At 36.5% G+C, this 23,674-nt stretch overlaps 2 protein-coding genes across 3 annotated transcripts in view; one reads left to right on the forward strand and one right to left on the reverse strand.

Annotated features, from left to right (window-relative positions):
- Positions 1–23,674, forward strand: part of LOC121739399 (E3 ubiquitin-protein ligase highwire) — a 154,280-nt gene that overhangs the window by 37,803 nt on the left and 92,803 nt on the right. The window lies entirely within an intron of this gene.
- On the reverse strand, positions 972–23,280 carry LOC121739402. Of its 2 annotated transcripts, none has more exons than XM_042131861.1 (3): positions 23,120–23,280; positions 2,516–2,695; positions 972–2,377 (listed from the first exon to the last, which is right to left on the reverse strand). In XM_042131861.1, exons 2-3 carry the CDS (start codon positions 2,657–2,659, stop codon positions 1,202–1,204), a joined length of 1,320 nt encoding a protein of 439 aa, XP_041987795.1. In that variant the 5' UTR covers positions 2,660–2,695; positions 23,120–23,280; the 3' UTR covers positions 972–1,201. The 2 variants fall into 2 exon arrangements, with proteins under 2 accessions (XP_041987795.1, XP_041987796.1); XM_042131862.1 differs by lacking the exon at positions 23,120–23,280 and adding an exon at positions 3,794–3,918.

Raw genomic sequence — 23,674 nt, forward strand, 5'->3', positions numbered from 1 at the left:
CCGAGATATGCGAAAATAATGTTATCACCCCTTTTTTCAAAATGGCGGCCGGGGGACAAAGGTGGCGACCCCACAAACTTGAGGTTAAGCTTCTATTGACCCCCCCCAATATATACCAAAAATAAAATTGCGTCCTCTAATAAATGCAAAACACAATAATATGTAACATTTCAATGAACAAATGTTGCATCAGGGAAAGCAATAGGATCAAATAACTTGACGAGCAATTCTTGTATATATATATATATATATATATATATATATATATATATATCTGGCGCGTGTGACGTCATGCGTTATTGACATTGGCGTCGCACATACATGTAGCTGTGCATGTAAAGTAAGTACAGTATCTTATATCTTTAAACGAGCAACTCTTGTATATATATATATATATATATATATATATATATATATATATATATATACAAGATACTCTTGTATATATATATATATATATATATATATATATATATACAAGAGTTGCTCGTATACAAGATACTCTTGTATATATATATATATATATATATATATATATATATATATATATACAAGAGTTGCTCGTTTAAAGATATAAGATACTGTACTTACTTTACATGCACAGCTACATGTATGTGCGACGCCAATGTCAATAACGCATGACGTCACACGCGCCAGATACAATCCTCCATAGATGTTTTGGCGCGTGGCCAAAAAACTAAAATGTCATCTTCTACAATGTCACTTGAGAAGTACGCATCTACGCCCATGACAATGCACAATGCTATGAAACAAATTTCTTGTAAGAGTGTACAATAATTGTTTATTTGTTACTAATCTACCGTCTACGGAATAGATACAAAACAAAAAGTTACAAGGAATAATATAGTCGACCTTTATTATTAAAATATAACATTCGCAATGCATATTTTACACACAACCAAGCATTATGTAAGTAAATTCGCTGCACACAATGAAATAAAAACGTAATCTACTGTTTGTACTTTTATTTTAAATAGGTCGTTGATTGAGAACAGTTAAATACAAACTTAACCAATAACATTTATATCGCATAATACTGAAACATAACAACTTGGCACAGTTTTAGTCACTGAGGTAGCATACCCTATAAAGGCCCCCCCTCGAAATGTTCTGTCTTTACTTTGCCTTCACAGTCACTTCACTAAGCACTCAATGCGCGAGATCATTGTGAAAGTCCACTTCATAGATCAGTCGTTAGAAGCTCAGCTCTTTCCACCACGATGTGGAATTCTGTCTCCCTGTACGTTTTGCCGTCCGGCATCACTATTTGCAGTTTCTTCTTCTTTTCGTTTTCGCGTCTCAAAATGAAGTAAACTGCGATCGCTGCTGCCACCGCTATTACGAAAACACCCACGACGACAAATATCCAAAACGTGTTTTTAAATGCACCACATCTAGTATCTAAGTAGGTGGGGATCGAGACGTAGTGGCCTTCCAACTCGTACCAGCAGTTTATAATGCCACCCTGCTCGCTCAACATACCTCTCCACTCGTCCGCCAGCTGACACGTGCAAGTCATGTTCAAATTCAATCCGTCCAATCGAAGCAGTAATGATGTCTTATTGTACGTCAGCGATGACGGGCTGAGAGTCGTTATAGTGTTGTTGTCTATCAACAGTTCCTGTCGCCCCATCAGCGAGACCACCTCGACGTCGGCGGTGAAACCGAGGAAGGCACCGTTTCTGACGGTCATCACTGTGTTATTCCTGAACGTGATCGGGCCCCGGGCGCTCATGTGGAAGCCGTCCCCGTCCAACGTGTCTATCGAGTTACTCTCTACTAATATTCTCTTTGGTAAACTGACAAGAAATGTCAAACTAGATAGATGCTTAATAGAAACACCCTCGACCCGGAAGAGGTTGGTCACTTCCACGTCGGATAGGAACCGGCTGGGCAGAGTGCTCGCCCGCCCCCCGCGCAGAATGAAGTTGTTAGTCGTGAACTTCTTGAACGACTGTATCTCTATGTTATCGAATATATTATTAGTGAGCTCTATGGTTTTCACACCGGTAAGACTAGAAAATGCGAATGGCCTTAGAACGTTAATTCTACTATCACTTATAACTATGTCATCGACGCGGCCTTGAACCGCGTACGATGATATCTCGTTGATTGTGCTGTTGTGTATCAGTATCCGCAGTCCAGGGTTCGTCTCGCTGTCCCTAGAGAAGGGGTTCCAGGCGAGGGAACGTTCGTTTACAACGACATGGCTGACGTTGCGGATCTCCACGAGCCGCAGGTGTATGAGATTCCTGACGGTGTCGGGGAGGAAGATGAGTCGGTCGCAGCCGTCGATGATAATGGCCGTGGCCGTCGGTGGTATTCGGTACGCCCCGTCCGGTCTGAGGGTCAGCTCCTGAATAAAACATAAATAAACGTAATTAAATACGAACCGTTTCATAGGAATTGTTTAGCGCTCTCTTAAGTATCTATGGAACCGGTATTTCTCATGAAATCAAATCTCGAGGTCTTACAGTTCCACAGGTCAACTCACTTTGTAATCATCGGTGCAGTGGCATATAAGCCTGGTGAAGGAATCGCAGCGACAAGCGTCGTCGTCGCACGCTGTCGGCTCGGCGCGCTGCGTGGTGCATCGCACCACCATCGCCAGGAGACACCACCACGGAGCCCAAAGCATCTTATCTTACGTCACCATCGCACGAACCACCTTATTCTGAAAATGTAGGTGTGTGCTATTATTCTTCGAATTGTTTAGGTGTGAAATGAAATTAATCTGGCAAGTGCGAGTAGGACTCGCTGACGTGTTTTTTGTATGGGACCCCCCCTTAAGTTTTAATTTTATTATTTTTGTTAATCAATAAAGAAATTTGATATTATACTTAACTAGCTATTTGACTGAGCTTTGCTCGGTATTCAATAAAACACGAATAAAATGACATTTTCTAGAAATGATTATTAGCTAGATCGATTTATCGCCCCCGAAACCCCCTATATACTAAATTTCGGAGCTGATTCCGAGATTCCATTTATATATTATAATTTATTTATACCTATATATACAAGAATTGCTTGGTTAAAGATATAAGATAATAATAGGACTTTGTGAAAATTTCAAGAGCCTACCGGATACCATTATTGATATCGAGCAAAAAAGTCCAAAAAATATTTTACGTTTGTTGTATGGGAGTCTCCTTAAATATGAATTATGTTTTGTTTTTAGTATATTTTGTTGTTATAGCGGCAACAAATATACACAATATGTGAAAATTTCATACGTCTAGCTATAACGGTTCTTGAGAGATACAGCATGGAGACAGACAGATAGACAGATGGACAGACATCGAAGTCTTAGGAATAGGGTCCCGTTTTTACCCTTTGCGTACGTTCCCTAAGAAAATGTAATTTTTGTATCCAGAGATTCAAACCTAGTTGTAATTAAGGTTATTATAGGCCAATCAAACCTTAACTACAGTCTAGACGGTCGGCGTATTATATTATGTTTTTGTAACTTGAAGCTTTCAACGGATAATTATGTTATGACTGTCCCCTGTACTGTGTAGTCGCGCAAAAGTAGGCAACTTCATAATAAAGCTCGCTGTGGTTAACATGTCTTCAATTGCTCATAATACCCTAACCACTAACCTCGTGTGCCATAAAAGGTAACGGTGTCCAATAAATTGATGTACAATTATACCCGTAGCATGACATTCAGTACCCGATTTTTGTAATCGCGTTGCTTCGTCACTCGTGCGAAATCGAAACGTTCAACGATCGCAAAAGTACACAGTAAACCCTTATTTATTATACGTACCGGAAATCATTGAACGGTTTTGATTTTTAGAGCAAACTAGTCTCGGATTACAAGGAATTTTCATTACTCGCGCACTGCACTCATGAATGCAATAGTTCATTGGAAGTACTGGCACCACTGAAACGATTGTACGCACGTTATTGTGACTCAGTATAGGTAACGTTATCGCTGTGTTATCTGATAAGGCTAGGTGGCTCATGGTACTGTGCTAGCTCGATTTCAGCAAGGCTATCGAAGCTGATAAAATACCGCTAGTGCTGATGACCTCCTCATTTATAAATCTGAGCTTCACCTCTAGAAACATTGATAACGACGTGTATACTTTGACCTCCCGCTACCTCTCGGTAATGTTGTTTTTATTGCCGAAATACGCAGTTACTTTACATGATAAGCGATATCATGTAAAGATGTAACTGGGACGAGGCTGTGCAATTTTTGTCTTCGAAATATTCCAGAGACATTGATCCCGACTAAATCTTGGAGCTACTCGTATATCAATTGAGCAGGCACGTTCAAGTGTTATAAACAATTTATATCTACTATTAAATACTCGTACATTTACTATAAGCTCGTGCACCGCTCTAGCATTCGTTTGGTTGGCATTTTGTAAGCGTCGCTGACATTCCTTTACCTCCGACTGTGTTTAGAGATTGCGGACCTGATATTTATGTTTGAAGTAAGAATGTTATTAATAAGAGAAGAATAACTTCGCGTCTCAAGACTATACTAATTACGTTCGAGCGAAGCTACTCTTGTACCAACGTCGCTATTTTGCAAGCCTTTGAGTGCAGTTTTGAATGGCGAAATTTGTTTTTTATTTACTTTTACTGTCTGGACGTGAATGGTTCTGAACTTCTGATTCTATTTTCAAGACACTTTGGAGGATTCCTGTAATAAATTTGCTTTAAAAGCGTTCGATTAGTTAAAAGTTGCACTCGGACAGGATTTATGTATTTTCTGTTTTAATTTCTGCCATCAAAAGAAGTATTCTCTTACTTATTCTATGTAAAAATTTTGTAAAGCGGTCTTTATAAAAATTTACACTTGAGATATTTAGGTGCTACAAATTTAGAACGTTAATAAAGCCTAATGTAAGTAAACAAAAATGATCTTCTTAACTCTTAAGAACGAACGGTAATAGGATGACGTAGGTGAAGTTGATGTTTTCAGATGAAGTGTTTGTCGATGAAGAAATATTTTGTATCGTAATGACTCAGCATACAAAAATAAACCAATAATTGTGATGACCACTTGAAAAATTCAAAGTTTAATTTCGATGGAGCCCAAATTCAACTAGAAGATCTTGGGCAAGAGCCCAAGATCTTATAGGTTTAAAAAGTTTTCAAAAGAGTCGTATTTTGTTCCTTTCACTGTTATTTGTGAATAAAATAAATACTTATTAAAGTTTATCAGGTAATAATTAAATCTTGTGAACTAAACAATATTATGTACTGACTACATAACTTTTGAATGAAACATTTTGATGTCTCATATTTTATCATCTCGTCATGCTTATGCGTATGAATTTGTTCGTAGAATTCTTCGAGATTTTTTCAAGAAGATAGATAAAAGTTTCTCGAGAATAATATTATGATGATACGCTTATTTAAGAAGTTAAAATCGTATACTTAATTTACTTTTATTAGCATCTTAAAATCCCTACTCCCTATAGTTCACTTATGGTTGTCGTAACTGGTAGCAGGTACTATCTAGGTTTCACTAATCCACTTATGGATGGCAAAAAAAAATGGGTTTACAGTATCCCCAAAAGTTTTTACCTTGTGCAAACGAAAACGATGGTATTTGGTTAGCAACCAGACCGCGCACCCTATTACATTATGACCAAAAAAACTGAAAGGTTTTTATTTTATACTAGCTGTGCCCCGTGGTGTTACTCGCGGTTTAAGTGATATACATAATAAAAAGACAAAGAAAAGTACTAATAATCGGGTCAAAACGGGACGATACATGGTTCTAAATGGTTTATGGTAGTGATGATGATGAATGTAATTTACATAGTAGCATATTATGCTTTCCGTTCTTAAAACAACGTTGAAACTCCCAAACTTGTATCTATAAAGAGTTCTCTCTGCACCTTCCGAATTATGGTATACCTTAGTGCAAAATCTTACTTGTTGGTGGCATATGCTTAGAATACTGCTCACGAAACCGAAGTCACCACATGTTTCCAAACAAATTTCGAGGAGTTCCCCCGATTACTTATGAATCCCTTCATAAAGTCACCACTTTTATGACTATGGTGCCATATTGGGATGATAACCTATACACCAAAAGAAAATTTTTGAAAATCGGTTCACAAACGGCGGAGTAATCGTTGAACATAAAAAACCTAATATTACACCTCCTCCATTTTGAAAGTCGGTTAAAATTGTAGCCTATGTGTTATTCTGATGTATAAGATACATTATTGTAAAGTTTCATTAAATCCGTTCAGTAGTTTTTGCGTGAAAGAGTAACAAACATCCATATATACATCCATACACACATCCATACATACATCTAAACTTTCGCCTTTATAATATTATATTAGTAGGATCTATAAGCTTTTAAAACCTCATCGCATGCATTATAATATAATCCGTTGGTACCTACATAAAGTTTTAAGGTTACTAGTCGACTATCCCAAAATATTATTTAATGAAGTTGTTTTTACCTTAATTAAGGTGTCCGATTATTCAGTAACTGTAAATATAAATGATTACAAGCTGTACTGCGCACGAAAAATTTAATAACCGTAACGTGGACAAAACTCGAAGCAAAAAGAAATACTTGTTGCAAGGTAATAATCAATTCTACGTTAACATAATGTAACAGCCGCAGTCAAAGACATATTTAATGATTAATTTAATGAAGAGATTGGTAGAACATGAATGGGCTTTATGTCAAAATTTACATCTCATTAAAGTTAAATGATAATCATTAAAATATTGTTACGGTACATGGTATACGGACACGTAGTGCTATCTAGCGACAAACCAGCGAAGCTTACCGAGGGAGCACAGGCAACATAAATCCCCTACTCAATACCAGATGGCATGAGGTGCGCAAGTACATACTCGAACCTTCTAGAAAGGCCCAATGTTTGTTTACGTGTTTACCGTTTATTTGTTTGCGTGTTTACGTGTTTTAATTTAGACCTTATGACTGAGTTCATAAGGTCTAAATTAAATTCAACTTACTACACTTGTCGTTAGGACGGCAGTTTTATTGTGGTACATATGCTCGAGCCTCCTAGAAAGTTCCCACGGTTGTTTACTTGTTTACGTGAATCGGGAACTTTCTGGAATTCGTCTCGCGCCATATAAAAAGCGGCAGGCAGGCCCGGCAAATTCAGTTCGTTTCGAGCTATCATCAAGGTGATTTCGGAGTGACATCAAGTGATCAATAGTGAGTGAACCAGTGAAACCTGTGACTTGGCTACGACTTAGGACAGTGATAGTGCTTCGTGATTGGACCTAGTGATTAGTGTTTGGACTTAGTGCTAAGTGTTGTGACCTAGTGTGTGCTAGTCATAGTGTTTAGTGCAGTGTTAATAAAGTCTTCAAGAGAGTCACCAGGTCTTTCTCTCCAAATCCTTAGCACCTTAGCACGTAACCTTAGCACGTAACAATATATTTTCGAGCGCGACGGTAAATTGCATCTCTACAATAAGTTCTTAATCGCTTCTAAAGTTGACTTGTTTCCACACTTAGAACCATTTATTAGCATACATTTCAAGGCCTTTTGTATCACAAGATAATAGTTTACCTATATCCGAATTACGTCATTGGTGTGAAATAAGATTTTATTTTTGCTATATCGATAGCCGATAGGCAAGATGGGCAAGGTCTTGTTTACGTAATAACGTTGTTAATTACTATTTTTAGTTGTAAGATAATATTATGTAATGTTTTTATCATCTAGGCCCCTAGGGATTTAATAAGAGTGCTTTTATTTTTGATGAAATTTTTGAAGTTTAAAATGAAAACAGTTATTACAAGTGTCTTGAAAAAGAGAAAGTGCTTTTTCGCATGTTTTTGTTACCTGTCGTTGCAGGGCTTGATGTTGATTAATTTCACTTTAATTTAAAAATATAGCAAAGTTGGTTACTTTGCTATACTATACAATATACATATATAAATTATACTATAATTGAAATGGCCAGGCACATACAGTGCTCCCAAAGTGATAATGCGCATAGAAGTTTTCGAAAGTTTTCGGCAACGGTCGTATTTCCAGAGCGACGGCAGACGATATTGCATTTTCTAATTGCATTACGTTTAAGGACGCTATCACAAAAATTATGTCAAAAATTAGCAGGTCAGTACGAATATCGACGTTAAGGACATTAAAATAACATTCAATATCAGCGCGCCTTGTACAGTGGCGGTTACGACGCTCGCCGCTTTCTTGATAGGGCGAAAATGTATGAAGGAGAGCATTTTTTTTAATTTTGTTATAAATGGAAATGTTATTTATTTTTATATAAAATATTTAGCTATTCGTGTAGGGGACTAAATAAGCAACTTTTTTTGTATATTCATTTTTCTTAGTTCAGTACATTTAGCTATAATGGTACCTAATCAAACTCCATTTTTTTAAATATTTTGCGACTATTGTAATGGTTAAGACCTATTTATGTGAAAATTTTGTATGCGGCTTAAATTTTTTTATAGTATAGACGTGGAGATGAATATATTATCTTTCATTTGAAACCAAAATATCCTTGCAGTGTGACTCCTAATTGGTACATCGTTGATATTTGTGAAAAAATGTGATAGCGTCCTTAAGATACATACGTATTAGTCAAAATTCGTCGTAATATTCCTGTAGCTTTTGTAACACGGCCATTTTTCACGGTCATTCATGCGCATTATTCATTTTGGAGTAAGTACTGTAATTTTATACTTTTGCCAATTATTTATGATTTTTTGGTATTCGTATTCACTATATAGTCCAGTTTAATATTAAATATTGGTAGTGGTAGTGGGACTATTAACTATAGGAGTATAGACTACATAGGAGTATTCACTCGCCCAGTTGATTAATTAGATTTTTCAATAACGCTGTAAAAGATTGTTAGTTTAAATGATTGTAGATATGCAGTAATTGAAAAGTTAGTAAATAGAAAAGTAATTGCATCAGAAATAATATTGTTTAATACAGTACAACAGGCTGGCACGTTTCCATGTAGGATTGTTTTACTTTCTTTGCAAATACCACTTATTCTTGGGAAGAAGCTATCGGGAAGTAGTTAAGTCAAGTATGCAAGTTACTTTTTCTTCCTTCAATTCGTTTCTATTTAATTTTAATACCTTTTGTAATTGTAGGTGCCTATTGTCTATAATCTATAATTTACATAAACTCTTAAGTTTCTTAAAAGTTATACTTATTTCTCAATAAACAATTTTGACCTCCTACAATTATGTCATCTTTATTATCATCATCTGGTTGAAGGTTGCCACTTGTTGATTGTTTACATTGACATAATGATCAGAATCAATTCCTGATATAATAATCAATTTGTGATCGAAACATCTGTAACGCTTCATCTTCTTATCTCTTACCGGAAAAACTCGCAACTCGTAAGAGTTCTAGTCTCTATTCTCTAGAGAGGCTAATGATGTTAAAATCTATTTTTTGAGCTGTATCACAAAGAGTTATTTCTATTAAGAGTTTATTATATTAATATTATGAGTTATGTCTATGAAGTTTAAATCTATTTTTGAGGTCTATAACATTGGATGTTGGCTGTTATTTAGGTGCTGCAGTTTAACCGTAATTTTTTTCTGAATCCAACTACCCTATGCTCTATTCAGGGACAAAAACAAATTCATACCGAATTAAGTATCATGAAATGGGTTCATCGGTTCAAGCATGAAGAGTTAACAGACAGGCACACATTCGCATTCATATTGACGACCTCTTGGCTCAGTTGGTGGGCTGTTGGTAGCACAAGCCGGGGGCGACCCCCGGCTTGTGCTACCAACGTGGGTGGGTTCGAATCCCGCCAACGGAACAAAAAGTTTTCATTTTTTTTATGAAATAAGGGGGCAAACGAACAAACGGGTCACCTAATGGAAAGCAACTTCCGTCGCCCATGGACACTCGCAGCATCAGAAGAGCTGCAGGTGCGTTGCCGGCCATATAAGAGGGAATAAAATAAATTCAAAGTTCCTGGGTCGTGGATGTGTAATATGTGCATCATATAATAAAAATCTTATATATAAGTATAGCATAAAAGTATTAAGTATATTTCTGTTGTCTGGTACCCGTAACACAAGTCCTTTAGGTACTTACCACGGGGACCAGACTGACGTGGTGTGATGCGTCCACTATATATTATATAGTAATTCAGCATGGATTAACGTGGATTGAGTTACAGTTAGCTGTCATTCAATTTGGTAGAGAGAGGGTAATCTTATTTGAATGGCAAATCCAAGACAGACAGTAGGTGTATAGTCACGCCAAATTTTGTGTCTAAATATTTTAAACTGGTTTAGTCGGAACCGGTCTCGGGAATGGATACACACGATTTAACGATCGCGAAATTTACATGGTTGTTTTTATCAACTTTTTAACTTATTCATCATGCAAAATATTTCAATCATTCATCAATTTGTATACGTGGGAGAGCCATGCTACGGCACGAATGGGCCGGCTCTACCGGAGAAATACCACGTTCTCACAGAAAACCGGCGTGAAACAGCGCTTGCGCTGTGTTTCGCCGAGTGAGTGAGTTTACCGGAGGCCCAATCCCCTACCCTTTTCCCTTCCCTATTACCCTATTCCCTCTTAAAAGGCCGGCAACGCACCTGCAGCTCTTCTGATGCTGCGAGTGTCCACGGGCGATGGAAGTTGCTTTCCATCAGGTGACCCGTTTGCTCGTTTGCCCCCTTATTTCATTTAAAAAAAAAACATATCTTTCCGAGTCACAAGTGTTTTTGACACGTGGAAGGAACAACATAGGGAATAATATGTTGTTCCTAATTAATATACTAATACTATTTTTCTCTGAACAGTATATTTTTGGCACTCCTTTTTTTCTTTGGTTAGTCTAAACCTAGACTTGAGTGTTTATGTTGGAATAACGATATGTATTCATATACATGGTGTAACAAAAGTCAAAACTATGTGATAACTCATAAAGTGATAATACTTAAGGGTTTGTACGTGTTCCTCGTAGAGAGTTTATTGTGAAAGTAGCAGCGCTGAAAGACCATTTTTTTCACTTTTGTATGGGGGAAACTCGTACCCTGCGGCGATGCCCATACAAACGTGTAAAAAGTGGTCTTTCAGCGCTGCTACTTTCACAATGAACTCTCTACAAGGAACACATACACACCCTAAAGCACTATCAAAGAAGTTGATTCCTATGCAAATCGGGGAGTAGTTTGGTTGCGTTACGTCAAACCCAGCTGTCAATAACGTTGGTCTGTCAATTGCATAGGGATCAACTTCCTCGATGGTATTATCACTTAGTTTTGTAACACCCTGTACAACATAACTGTACTAATTCCCTGTTAAGTACTACTGTACTGTGCTGTCACAATAGACATAACGACCAGTAGTTCGACTGCAAAGAGACGGACAGGTTTCAATATCTGTCAAATTCGTCGGGTTTCACTAGGATTATAAATGGAATGTGCCTCGCGCTGGCTGATATAATTTATTTTTAAATATTTAAAATAAAGATTTCAAAATTGGATTCTGACAATTTTAATCGCCTGTGCCAAAACACAAACAACAATACGACCAAAGAGGAACACGTTCAGCGAATATGTCATAGTTTTGAATTCGTAGGTAACAATTTAACAACCCTAGCAACGATTTTCGTCATAATACGTCAAATTTAAAAATTTCAACATCAGTTCTAAGTCGGCATACTCTATCATTCTGTCTACTCTGGTGCTGTTGCATACGTACCACGACAACACCACGACCACAACCGCACCACGTGGTCGGGCTTATACTTTGTATTGAAAACGAATCTAAGGGCTAGTCACACGTACATTTTGCAGTTTTTATCAACCGCGTGTGTGATACAGATGAACACATTTTGTCGCGACGGTGTGGTGTGGTTATGGTATATTTTGGACAGCCCTGATTGTTATACAGATATATTGTATCAGTGTTGTTGAACTACATTTTGAGTTGTGTTTACGTTGGTGCAACAATCATGCCTACGTTGTCGAGGAATATTCTAGAGGTAGATTCGTCGTAATAGGCTGGTTATAATAATGATAATATAATTATATCTATGGACGCCACATACCACGTCTGTTTGATCCCGTGGTAAGTACCCGAAGGACTTGTGTTACGGGTACCAAGGGGTACCAGACAACGGAAATATATAATATAACTTTATTAATAAAGTAAAGTTATATTAGGTATAACTTTATTTTATATTTAATAAATCTGCTTATCTTTGACCTTGTCAACATCCCAATTGTACTACAATATTTTCATTTCGATGAACTTGATCCAATTTTCTCATCTTCTATGTCTGAGCAGTATAATAATAAGCTCAAATATGAAATTTCTGAGAAATTGAATAGAAGAGCTCAGAGATAGAATTATAATATTTTAAAATCTCGCTGTAAGGTATTAAGGTCATACATAAAAATCGGCCAAGTGCGAATCGGATTCTCGCTCGAAGTTTTCCGTACCGTTATAGAGCAAAAATAGGCTGAATATTGTGTTTTTCGTATTCCCTTTAATATTTATTTTATTTTTATCTTATTATTATCTTATTATCTATACATCTATACATATAAATAAAATTGGAGTGTCTGTTTGTAATATTGAAAGAACTGTTTTTTAACCCCCGACAAAAAAGAGGGGTGTTATAAGTTTGACGTGTCTGTCTGTCGGTCTGTCTGTCTGTCTGTCTGTCTGTGGCATCGTAGCATCCAAACGGGTGAACAGATTTTGATCTAGTTTTTTTTGTTTGAAAGCTGACTTAATTGAGAGTGTCCTTAGCTATAGTTCATCATCATCAGCCTGCTCCGTGCTGAAAAATCGCGGTTCATCTGGTTCGTGAAGGGCCGATTGGCAACTTGCAGTGGTTTGGTGGGCTTTATTGCATTCTAGTTCCTAATATTTATGGATATTTGATATTTATAACACATTAATGGAAAGTTGACCTGGTGCTGCAGCATCACCTGGTAATCAATAGGATACCCAACTCAATGTTTGGGCTCATTTTAATTGCGACAACTAGTAAGACGTAGATAACCAATAAATTTTTGCATGCTGCTGCTGCAGCACCACCTGCATTCTATAGGAGCCGAGCTCCAAATGAACCCAAAGTGAAGGTTTCATGTTTGGACTCATTATTAACGGCCTCATCCAAAAGGACATTCCTAGATGGTATTCATTGGGATATAATATGATAATGTAGATAGGAATTATTCTGCACTATAACCAACACAAGTTTAAAAAGCATGAAATAAAATAAAATTAAGAAATTAAAAAAACCCCTGCCAAACAACTTTAAAAAGTAATGAAATAATATATTTTACTGAATTTAAGTTTAAATAATTCCTAAGTGTAAAGTGATATTTTAGTCCATAATTGTTGTCAAGGTGTGTCGGGGAACCGCTAATGTAGATGTTTGATTTCACATAACATTATAGTTTAAGGGTCAGTTCACAGAGAACCGAATCGAGACAATCAGTGACATGGCGATGCAAAATGCAAAAGACACTCTTGGCGGTCCCCCGACACACCGTAACAACAATTATGGACTAAAATATCACTTTACACTTAGGAATTATTTAAACTCAAAGTCAGTAAAATATATTATTTCATTACTTTATAAAGTTGTTTGGCGAGGTTTTTTTAAATTTCTTAATTTAATTTTATTACTACATGCATACGAATGTATATACGCTACATACACCAAAATAACATTTTTTTTTACAATTTTTGTCTGTATGTCTGTCTGTCTGTTTGTTCCGGCTAATCTCTGAAACGGCTGGAGCTATTTTGCAGAGATTTTTTTTGGTAGATAGCTGATGTAGTAAGGTGTAACTTAGGCTACTTTTTAACCGACTTCCAAAAAGGAGGAGTTTATATTTTACTTTTTTCATATTTGTTAGCGGACTATCCATCTTTGTTATTATATTATGTTGACGCGGACGAAGTCGCGGGCAACAGCAAGTTAATTATATAAGTAAGGATTTTATGCAAATTTCAAGTGCCTCTCTGTTGGCATTATTGATATCAAAAAGGTCAAAAAATCGCGTTTATTGTATGGGTCTTAAAAAAAATATTTTTTATTTTTAGTATTATTTGTTGTAGCGGCAACAGAAATACATAATCTGTGAAAATTTCAGAAGCCTAGTTATAATTACTGTTCTTCAGATACAGCCTGGAGACAGACAGACATACAGGACAGAAGGACAGATGGACAGACAACGAAGTCTTCATGATAAGGTCCCGTTTTTACCTTTTAGGTACGGAACTTTAGAGAGAAACCTGTAGAGCATATTGTGTTATGCCGAAAAAATATTTAATTTGTATTGTGACTTGTGAGCTAAATCATTAGATTCAGTAGAATATGTTGCAAATTTGGTGCGTCGAAATTCGTATATCCTAAGGTATTGTAGCTTTTTAGGCATAAAAACTATTATATGTTTCATCCCAGGTCTCAAATTATTTTCATATTAATTTTAATCATTTTTCATCATTAAAATTAGTTCAACAATCAGTGAAATTTAGTCAAGAGGTATCACAGACAGACAGATATGATCGTACTAGATGTTCTGCGCGGCTTCGCCCGCGTAATTTAGGAATGTCAAGGAAACCCTACATTTTTCCGCAAAAAAGAAACCTATGTACTTTCACGCGGTCTATTCTCCATGTGTTTGTGTAACATAAAAATTGCTCCAGATAATTTCCTATGTTTTTTCCACATTTTCATCTATTTCTTTGCTCCTATTAGTCTCAGCGTGATAAAATATAGCCTATAGCCTTCCTCGAGAAATGTTCTATCTAACACTGGAATAATTTTTCAAATCAGACCAGTAGTTCCTGAGATTACCGCGTTCAAATAAGCCCTTTCAAACAATTTCCCCCCGTTTTTTCCACACTTTCCCCTATTTCTTAGCTCCTATTAGTATTAGCGTGATAAAATATAGCCTACAGCCTTCCTCGATAAACGGGCTATCTAACACTGAAAGAATTTTTCAAATCGGACCAGTAGTTCCTGAGATTAGCGCGTTCAAACAAACAAACAAACAAACTCTTCCCAATTATAATATTAGTATAGATAGACTCCAGTGACCCAGTCGTAACTCACAGCCTAAACGAGTTATATCCACGGTTTATGCGCTGGATCGACGGCGACGGAGGCATAATTGAATTAACCCTTAACTCGTCGCTTCCCGGCCTCGGAGCCCGTGACACATGATAAACTTATCACTCGATTACACTACACTCCATTGACCTACCAGAGTAAACAGAGCTAACGAGTAGGCCGACTCAGAAGAGATCTCGAAATCGCCGTACTAATGCGTTACCCAGCATTGTGAAACATATTGAAAGTGACACTCAAGCCCAACTCGCGTATGTTCGCCCGTTTGTTTGAAGTCGAGAAACTCCTTAGTTCTGTCTACTCTGGAGTCTGGACCTATACGCTATCTCCACCCGCCGTCGTCTAGTGGCCAGGTCTAGTGGCTTACAGCGTAGCTCTTGACTCGGAGGTCGTGGGTTCGATTATATGGAAACGTGTTACTTGAAGTTTGCTTAGGACACTGCAGGCTGATCAGATTGTCTTACAAGTAAGATCCATATAGGCGTCGAATAGGCAGGTAAAAAGTTGGTCCTGCACCTGACCTTTCGCCAGTCGTGGCGGTCGTCCGTCCCACCGGGTTATGAGAGTAAAAGAAATAGGGAGTGCTCTTGTGTACTGCGCACACACTTGGGCACTATAAAATTACTCTTGAGTAACTTGAGTGGCCTGGTTTCAATGAAACCGGCCACCGTCACCGAAACCGGTGTTGGGGTATTATTACTCCACTGACCAGACTTTATTCCAGAAAAAAATCTGTAGGATGTTTGGATTCTTGATAATGAACTAATGTCTCAAGGTAGAGTCTTCATTTGCGTTCTGTTTTGTCTTACATTACATAATATTATGTTACCGGTAATCAATATTATTCGGCGTTGTATGCAATGCCTGGGCAGTTTATGAAATCGTCGCTTAGCTTCCCGAATCCCGGCCCCTGGGCCTCATGACACATGACACTTATTACACTACAGTCCACAGACCAGATAGTTTTTTTCTCGAGATGTCTGGCCTCTTGATTAAAAATGATAATGAGTAATGACTAATGACAATCTCTCTTACTAACAGACCTGCAGTGACCAGAGTTTTAAAATCATAGCCTAGTTTTCGTCTTTCGTTATGAGTTATTGATGTGGTGTTTTGGCTGTCGATTTTGATGCTAAAGGTAATCGCACATTTACGCACGTACGGACGCGCCGCATTTTAGAACTTGTTGTATGAAATGATGTAAAAACTCGCACATTCGTCCGCACCGTATGCGCCGCATTTGCTGACAAATGTGCCATCAGCTTAAGAGGAAAGAGGACAAACTCTAGGTAGAGTTCGCAAGCATTAAGCAATATGTATTGCATTGCTCTATTGGTAATTTACTACTTGAATATAAAGTGGATTAAACGCAACTAGTGTAATTTCTGAGTGACACTTAAATCTAAGCCTGCGTTCACACAATACCGTCAAATGTCAAAATAGCTAAGGCTGCACTCACAACCAACTGACTTTCATTCGTAGAATTTTTATCGTTTAGACGTCATTAGGATGTGAACGAAAATGTTAATAGATGCATGTAAAATACACCAGCTGACTGTCGACTCACGACTGTCGACTTGGTGTGAACGCAGCCTTATTCTTTTATTTGAAAATATTTAATAGCCATGAAAGAAGTAGAGTGGAACTCATATAAACAATGAAGTCACAATCATTTCTATAGAAGCTTAATACTGGTTCCTATTTCAGTTATTGTTTATATTGTGGCAGTTCTCGAAACGATTTTGCTTACTGAAGCTACATATACTGAAGCTATATATATATATATATATATATATATATATATATATATATATATATATATATATATATATATATATATTTAAAGATACACACTACAACACACACACTAGGAGATTTTGATTGACAAGCCTATACACTCGATTTGTACTCTTGTATTTAAAGTTGAAGTCTGTTGTCAAATTGAAAATAAGTAGATACTTTATAGTTATTTTTTATTGAATCTTAAATACTGTTAGTCAATTATTACACGGCTAGTCTTTCATCATTTGACTTTATTAATCGGAGCCTGTCGCAGGAATTAAGTCTAAAAAATAATAAAGTCAATATTTGGACAATAGAATATCAAATCATCAATTATAGAAAAGCCTTGAAATTTGAAACTTATAATTTAATTTTTATATTTGAGGTCGACTTTCGACCATTGGGTCTCTAGTGTCTAGTTATTGTAATTACTTTACATCACACAAATGTGTCTGCCTGTCTGTCTATCTGTTACCTCTGCACCCCCAAACCGCTAAACCGAGTTTGCTGTATGCCCGGAATATTCTATGGACTATGTCCCGGAAAAGGACATAGTCCATAGAATACTTTTAATCCCGAAAAAAAAATGACGGTTCCCGGTTACAAATGAATTTTGGCGTAACGGAATTTCGGTGGTCATCTAGTAATATGCTAATTAATCCACATAATCAGAATAGTCAAATATATTGTGTAATAGCGTTGCGAAATAACATTTTGTATTATGCACAATAGTGACCTAAATAAATATTTGAGGAATCCGATTCAATAATGCCGAATGAATACCCGATGAATTGCCGACGTTATAATTTCAATTTTCGCAGCTGAAATGCCGACATTCCCGTGACTGCTATATGCTCGAGGCATGTTGAACGATGCTACATTTACAGAAACTGATCATTTCGACAGCAAATATTTGATGAACGATTTTCAATTATTGTTACCCGATCTCGGTGATTATTGAACGGGAAATAGGTAGACTTCTATCGTTTAGTTTCAGATTGGAATTTAAGATTAAGTTTCTGGGTATTTCAAATTACTTTTGACAAGTTTCACAGAGAATTTGGATAACAAAATGAAGGGATGTGACAAAGGCATCGCATTCGATTTCGAATGGCTTAGGGCTGGCTTCTCACGGCGTGTGATATCACAAGCCGCGCCGCGCCGAGCCAGCTATTACGAGCGAGCACGAGCCACAGGCGAGCACGAGCCACCCCTTCTCACGGCGCGTTATATCACAAGCCGCGCAACGCTGACAAACATTCAAGTAAAATTAAACTTTATTAACACGATAATAGATATCATTTTGCTCTAAGTCACTACGATAAATAAGTAAATTTTAATGAAATGCAACTTTATTCACTAGACTAGAGGTTGCATTTCAATCTATGCCGCTAATTTTATTAAATTAAGTGTAATTCATTTATTTGATAACATCTGTTATCAAATAAATGATAGTATGTATATTATGTAGCCGCCAAGCAGCGGCGGAAGTTACCGACTCGGATCGGGACGCGCCTGCTCGAGCCAGCCCGAGCCACCCCTTCACACGGCGCGTGGCTCGAGCGGGCGCGGCGCGGCTTACGATAATACGCGCCGTGAGAAGGCACCATTAGCTATTTTTAAAAGCTTTTATTTAACTTGCTCTGTATGTATGTAAGTATATGTTCGGGTGAAATCTTGGAACTCAATTTTGAAGTAGATATAATTAACCGATCGAGCTGAAATTTTGCAGACACGTTTAGTTTGGATGACAATACATGATATTGTATGTGACATCACTCTAAATCCAATATGGCCGACTATCCAAGCTGGCGAAATAGTTATTTTCTATGCAGTTCTACAATATGGATATTAAATGAAAGGGCTTTTTGAGAGTAATTCGAAAACGAATGTAATGTCATACTACATCCAATATGGCGGCTCATCCAAGAGAGAGGTATAGTTATTTTTAATGCACTTCTGCAACATGGGTATCAAATGAAAGGGCTCATTGAGAGTAACTCGGAAACGAATGTAATGTCATTCTACATCCAATATGGCGGCTCATCTAAGATAGGGGAATATATATATTTTTAAAGCACTTCTGCAATATGGGTATCAAACAAAAAGGCTAAAAGTTCAAGAGTAAATTGAAAAGCCGTGTCCTGCCGTGCCGTGACGTGTCGTATCGTAACATGACGTGACGTGACGTGACGTGTCGTGTCGTGTCGTGTCGTGTCGTGACGTGACGTGTCTTGACGTGACGTGACGTGACGTGTCGTGACGTGTCGTGTATAATAATATATTGAGGTTACAACTTAATAGTTAGAATTTTTAAGGGGAAATTTATTTTCTTCTTTTTAAAGTAAGCATTTAAATAAAAGCTTTTTTTCAAAAAGTTTTTTGCTTATAATTTATTTCGATGCAATTTGCCTAAGCACACTGTTGTTTGAATGTTCTTCAATATATCGTAGCGATGTTCGTCTAAAATCTAATTATACAAATGTACTTTTGGATTTAGTTTACCTGTCCGTACTCCGTGTATCGTTAGAGGTGAACACGCTCTGTGTTTGTATACAGCCGCTTATTCCTGCCGCCTAAATATTTACCCGGGAACCACGTGCGTGGACCGGAGACCGGAACACGTATCTGTCTGTCGACGCGACTGTATCTCGAAAAAGTACTACATATCACACTTGTGAACGCGATTATACAACGTCTTAATACTATAGTATAAATATCATAGAGTAACTCGGAGGTGTCCTTAAAATCAAATGCGCTCAACATTGACAACCGCGTGCGGTACGATTATGAATCGTTTTGTTATATATAAGTTCTGAAATCACCAGGGTTGCCAATCCTTAGAATTTTTTTCCTCGTACATGAGCTGCTCAAAATCTCGTATTTTGGTTTTCAAACCTCGTACATTCAATAAAAGGTTGTAAAACCGAAATGATTTGAATTTAGGACATTTTAAACAGTGAAATATAGTGTTTCAAGTTATCTACTAAGAGAAACATAATTTGTTATTTGTTATTAAAAAAATCACAAATCGATCCATTTCAATTTGCCTAAGCCTATGTTTAAAAAAATATGTTGTCAGGAAACGGAGCGGTTCATGGCGCGAGAAGGATACGTTCAGTCTGAACTTATATGCACACAATTTTTATTTTATTTATGACTAGCTGTTGCCCGCGACTTCGTCCGCGTTAGTATAGTAGATCACGTCCCAAGTATTATTAATTATACAAAAATATTCAATTTACAGCATTGACTTTCCTACGATTTTATTATAAGTATAATATATAGATGTTCCGCGCGGCTTCGCTTGCGTAATTTAGGAATTTCACGCGACCGTACATTTTTCCGCAAAAAAATAGCCTATGTCCCTTAGCGTGGTCTATTCTTCATTATTGCCAAATAACATAAAAATTTCTCCAGTAGTTGTTGAGAATCTTAAGATAATAAGCAATTTCATATAATTTCCCCCGTTTTTTCCACATTTTCCTCTATTTCTTCGCTCCTATTAGTCGTAGAATAAACCTATGGCCTTCCTCGATAAATAGGCTATCTAACTCTGAAAGAAATTTTCAAATCAGACCAGTAGTTCCTGAGATTAGCGCGTTCAAATAATTTCCCCCCGTTTTTTCTACACTTTCCTCTATTTCTTCCCTCTTATTAGTCTTAGCGTGATAAAATATAACCTATAACCTTTCTCAAGAAATGGGCTATCTGACACTAAAAGATTTTTATAATCGGACCAGTAGTTCCTGAGATTAGCGCGTTCAAATAATCCCTTTCAAATAATTTCCCCCCGTTTTTTCCACACTTTCCTCTATTTCTTCGCTCTTATTAGTTTTAGCGTGATAAAATATAGCCTATGGCCTTCCTCGATAAATAGGCTATCTAACTCTGAAAGAAATTTTCAAATCAGACCAGTAGTTCCTGAGATTAGCGCGTTCAAATAATCCCTTTCAAATAATTTCCCCCCGTTTTTTCCACACTTTCCTTTATTTCTTCGCTGTTATTAGTTTTAGCGTGATAAAATATAGCCTATAACCTTTCTCAAGAAATAGGCTATCTGACACTAAAATATTTTTTTAAATCGGACCAGTAGTTCCTGAGATTATCACATTCAAATAAGCCCTTTCATATAATTTCCCCCGTTTTTTCCACATTTCCCACTATTTCTTCGCTCCTATTAGTTTTAGCGTGACAAAATATAGCCTCTAGTCTTCCTCAATCAATGGACTATCTAACACTGAAAGAATTTTTCAAATCGGACCAGTAGTTCCTGAGATTAGCGCGTTCAAACAAACAAACAAATAAACAAACAAACTAACAAACTCTGCAGAATTATAATATTAAGTATAGACTCTATAGCATTACCTATTACTAATAATGGTTATGCAAAATATTAGTATGGTCACAGAATAGATAATAGTACAGTATGGTCAGAGTAGACAGAATTATAGAGTATGCCGACTTAGAACTGATGTTAAAATTTTTAAATTTGACGTATTATGACGAAAATCTTCGCTAGGGTTGTTAACTTGTTACCTACGAATTTAAAACTATGACATATTCGCTGGACGTGTTCCTATTTGGTCGTATTATTGTTTGTGTTTTGGCACATGAGATTAAAATTGTCAGAATCCAATTTTGAAATCTTTATTTTAAATATTTAAAAATAAATTAAATCAGCCAGCGCAAGGCACATTCCGTTTATAATCCTAGTGAAACCCGACGAATTTGACAGATATTGAAACATGTCCGTCTCTTTGCAGCCGAACTAGTGGTCGTTATGTCTATTGTGGTATGGTATTCTTCCCTAGTGTCAAAATCTCGTACAAAATTGTACGAGGCTGACAGTGATCTCGTACCTCGTACGGAATACGAGATTTGTGGTCACAAATCTCGTATAAATTGTACGAGGAACCTCGTACGGTTGGCAACCCTGGAAATCAAGCTAAAGTGGCATGCGACGTCAGTTTAGTATAAATATGTGATCTACTGTATATAATTATATTATGACAATCCCATGGACGTTATTTAAATGTTTAATACAAACCATGATATCACCCAATGTGTGACTTTATGACATAATACGCTAAAGATTCGCAATAGAGTTCGAAAATTAAAAAAAATCAATATCTAAGAATCTCAGAGGTCTGAAAATGGTATAATATTATTATTGTGTTTACGAATTTTCATTATAATATATATTAGTTTTGGACTTCTCAAACTTCGTAAGTGCGAATTTCAATATAGTATTTCTTTTCATGTGTAATGTCGTCTAATTCATAACTAGCTATTTGACCGAGCTTTGCTCGGTATTCGATAAAACACGAATTAAATTACATTTTCTAAAAATACAAAATTTTATGAAAATCGTTGGAGCCGTTTCCGAGATTCCTATATATATATATATATATATATATATATATATATACAAGAATTGCTCGTTTAAAGATAAAAGATTACGAATAGTTGTTATTTATTTGACCTACTACGTAGTGTTAACATAATTAATTATAAGTATAAGTAATAATTAATAGAACATGATCTGTGCATCGTTATACATTGATTTAATTGAATGTAATTTATCTCAGCCAAGAGTCATAATTTTTATGTCTTCTATGATAGATAATAACTAATAAGTATTATGAGTACATTATTAAATAAATACTTAGTTATATAATACCATTTATATTTGCTGTAACCATTTAAATAAATGATCGAAAAAAGCACTAGAAGAGTTTAGTAATGTTTTATAATTTTTTGGTAAGCAGTAGTCTACTTTTGCGAAACACATACTCTACCTTTTTAAATCTTTCGGAAAATTAATATCATTGATAACTTTTTGACCCACTAAATAGCTTTGATAACTTGCTATATAAAAATAAAATCTGCAAAGTGATAAGCACAAAACTCTACCAATGCTACATTTGCCGAAAACGAGTTAATAGATCTCGGTTTTTGCCGTTTTATAATTGTTTAGCACAAAAAAGGAAACCACAAACGTTTTTACCAACGGAATATGAAACAAGTTTTTACGTTTTAAATTTTAATTCCATTCCTTTCCGGCAAATCGGCATTTCTATCCACCTGTATAAGGTTTCAAATGTAAATCCTAGTAAACAGTAATTTTATATGGCACGTGCTTTTCGCGCGTTTTGATATAATGCCAAGTTCCCGTACAATACTTATGTTTACATGTTATGTCATAAAATAGGAAATAATACCTCACGTTTCGAGGGCAGCGGAGAGCATGATCCGACGAACAATGGTCTCTTACACACGAAAGGACATATTCCAGTCTAATGATTTCATACAAAACTAATTAGCGGTCGCGTGTAACTGGTGAATATATAAAATGTAGCGACTGGCGTGCGCTCGCGGCGGTGTGCGCGGGAGTGACTGAGGCATCAGGCAGGTCGCAGGCTGTGTTGCCTGCCCCGAACACTTAAAAAGCAACAACTATTTATTAAAGAACTAGAACTAGGTATGTATAAAGATTACTTTTTAAGTGAGTAAAATAATACAGCATATTATACGAAGGGTTTTCTTACGTCATCCTTAATTTTATAAACGCGCTCGATCTTTTTTGGACGACTTTCTACATATTTTAATGTTTTATTTTTACGGTTTTTACGAGCGCCATTTAATCTTCTTCTAGTCCTCTTTTTGGCTTTTGCCAAACAATAATAAGACATCCACGGGTAAAATGTAAATCTACCAATAAAAATTAGGTTGGTAACACTAGCAGGAGTCGTGAGTTCGCGCTGCGACTCGCGACT

Source organism: Aricia agestis, chromosome Z (assembly GCF_905147365.1).
Source record: "Aricia agestis chromosome Z, ilAriAges1.1, whole genome shotgun sequence".
Lineage (NCBI taxonomy): Eukaryota > Metazoa > Arthropoda > Insecta > Lepidoptera > Lycaenidae > Aricia > Aricia agestis.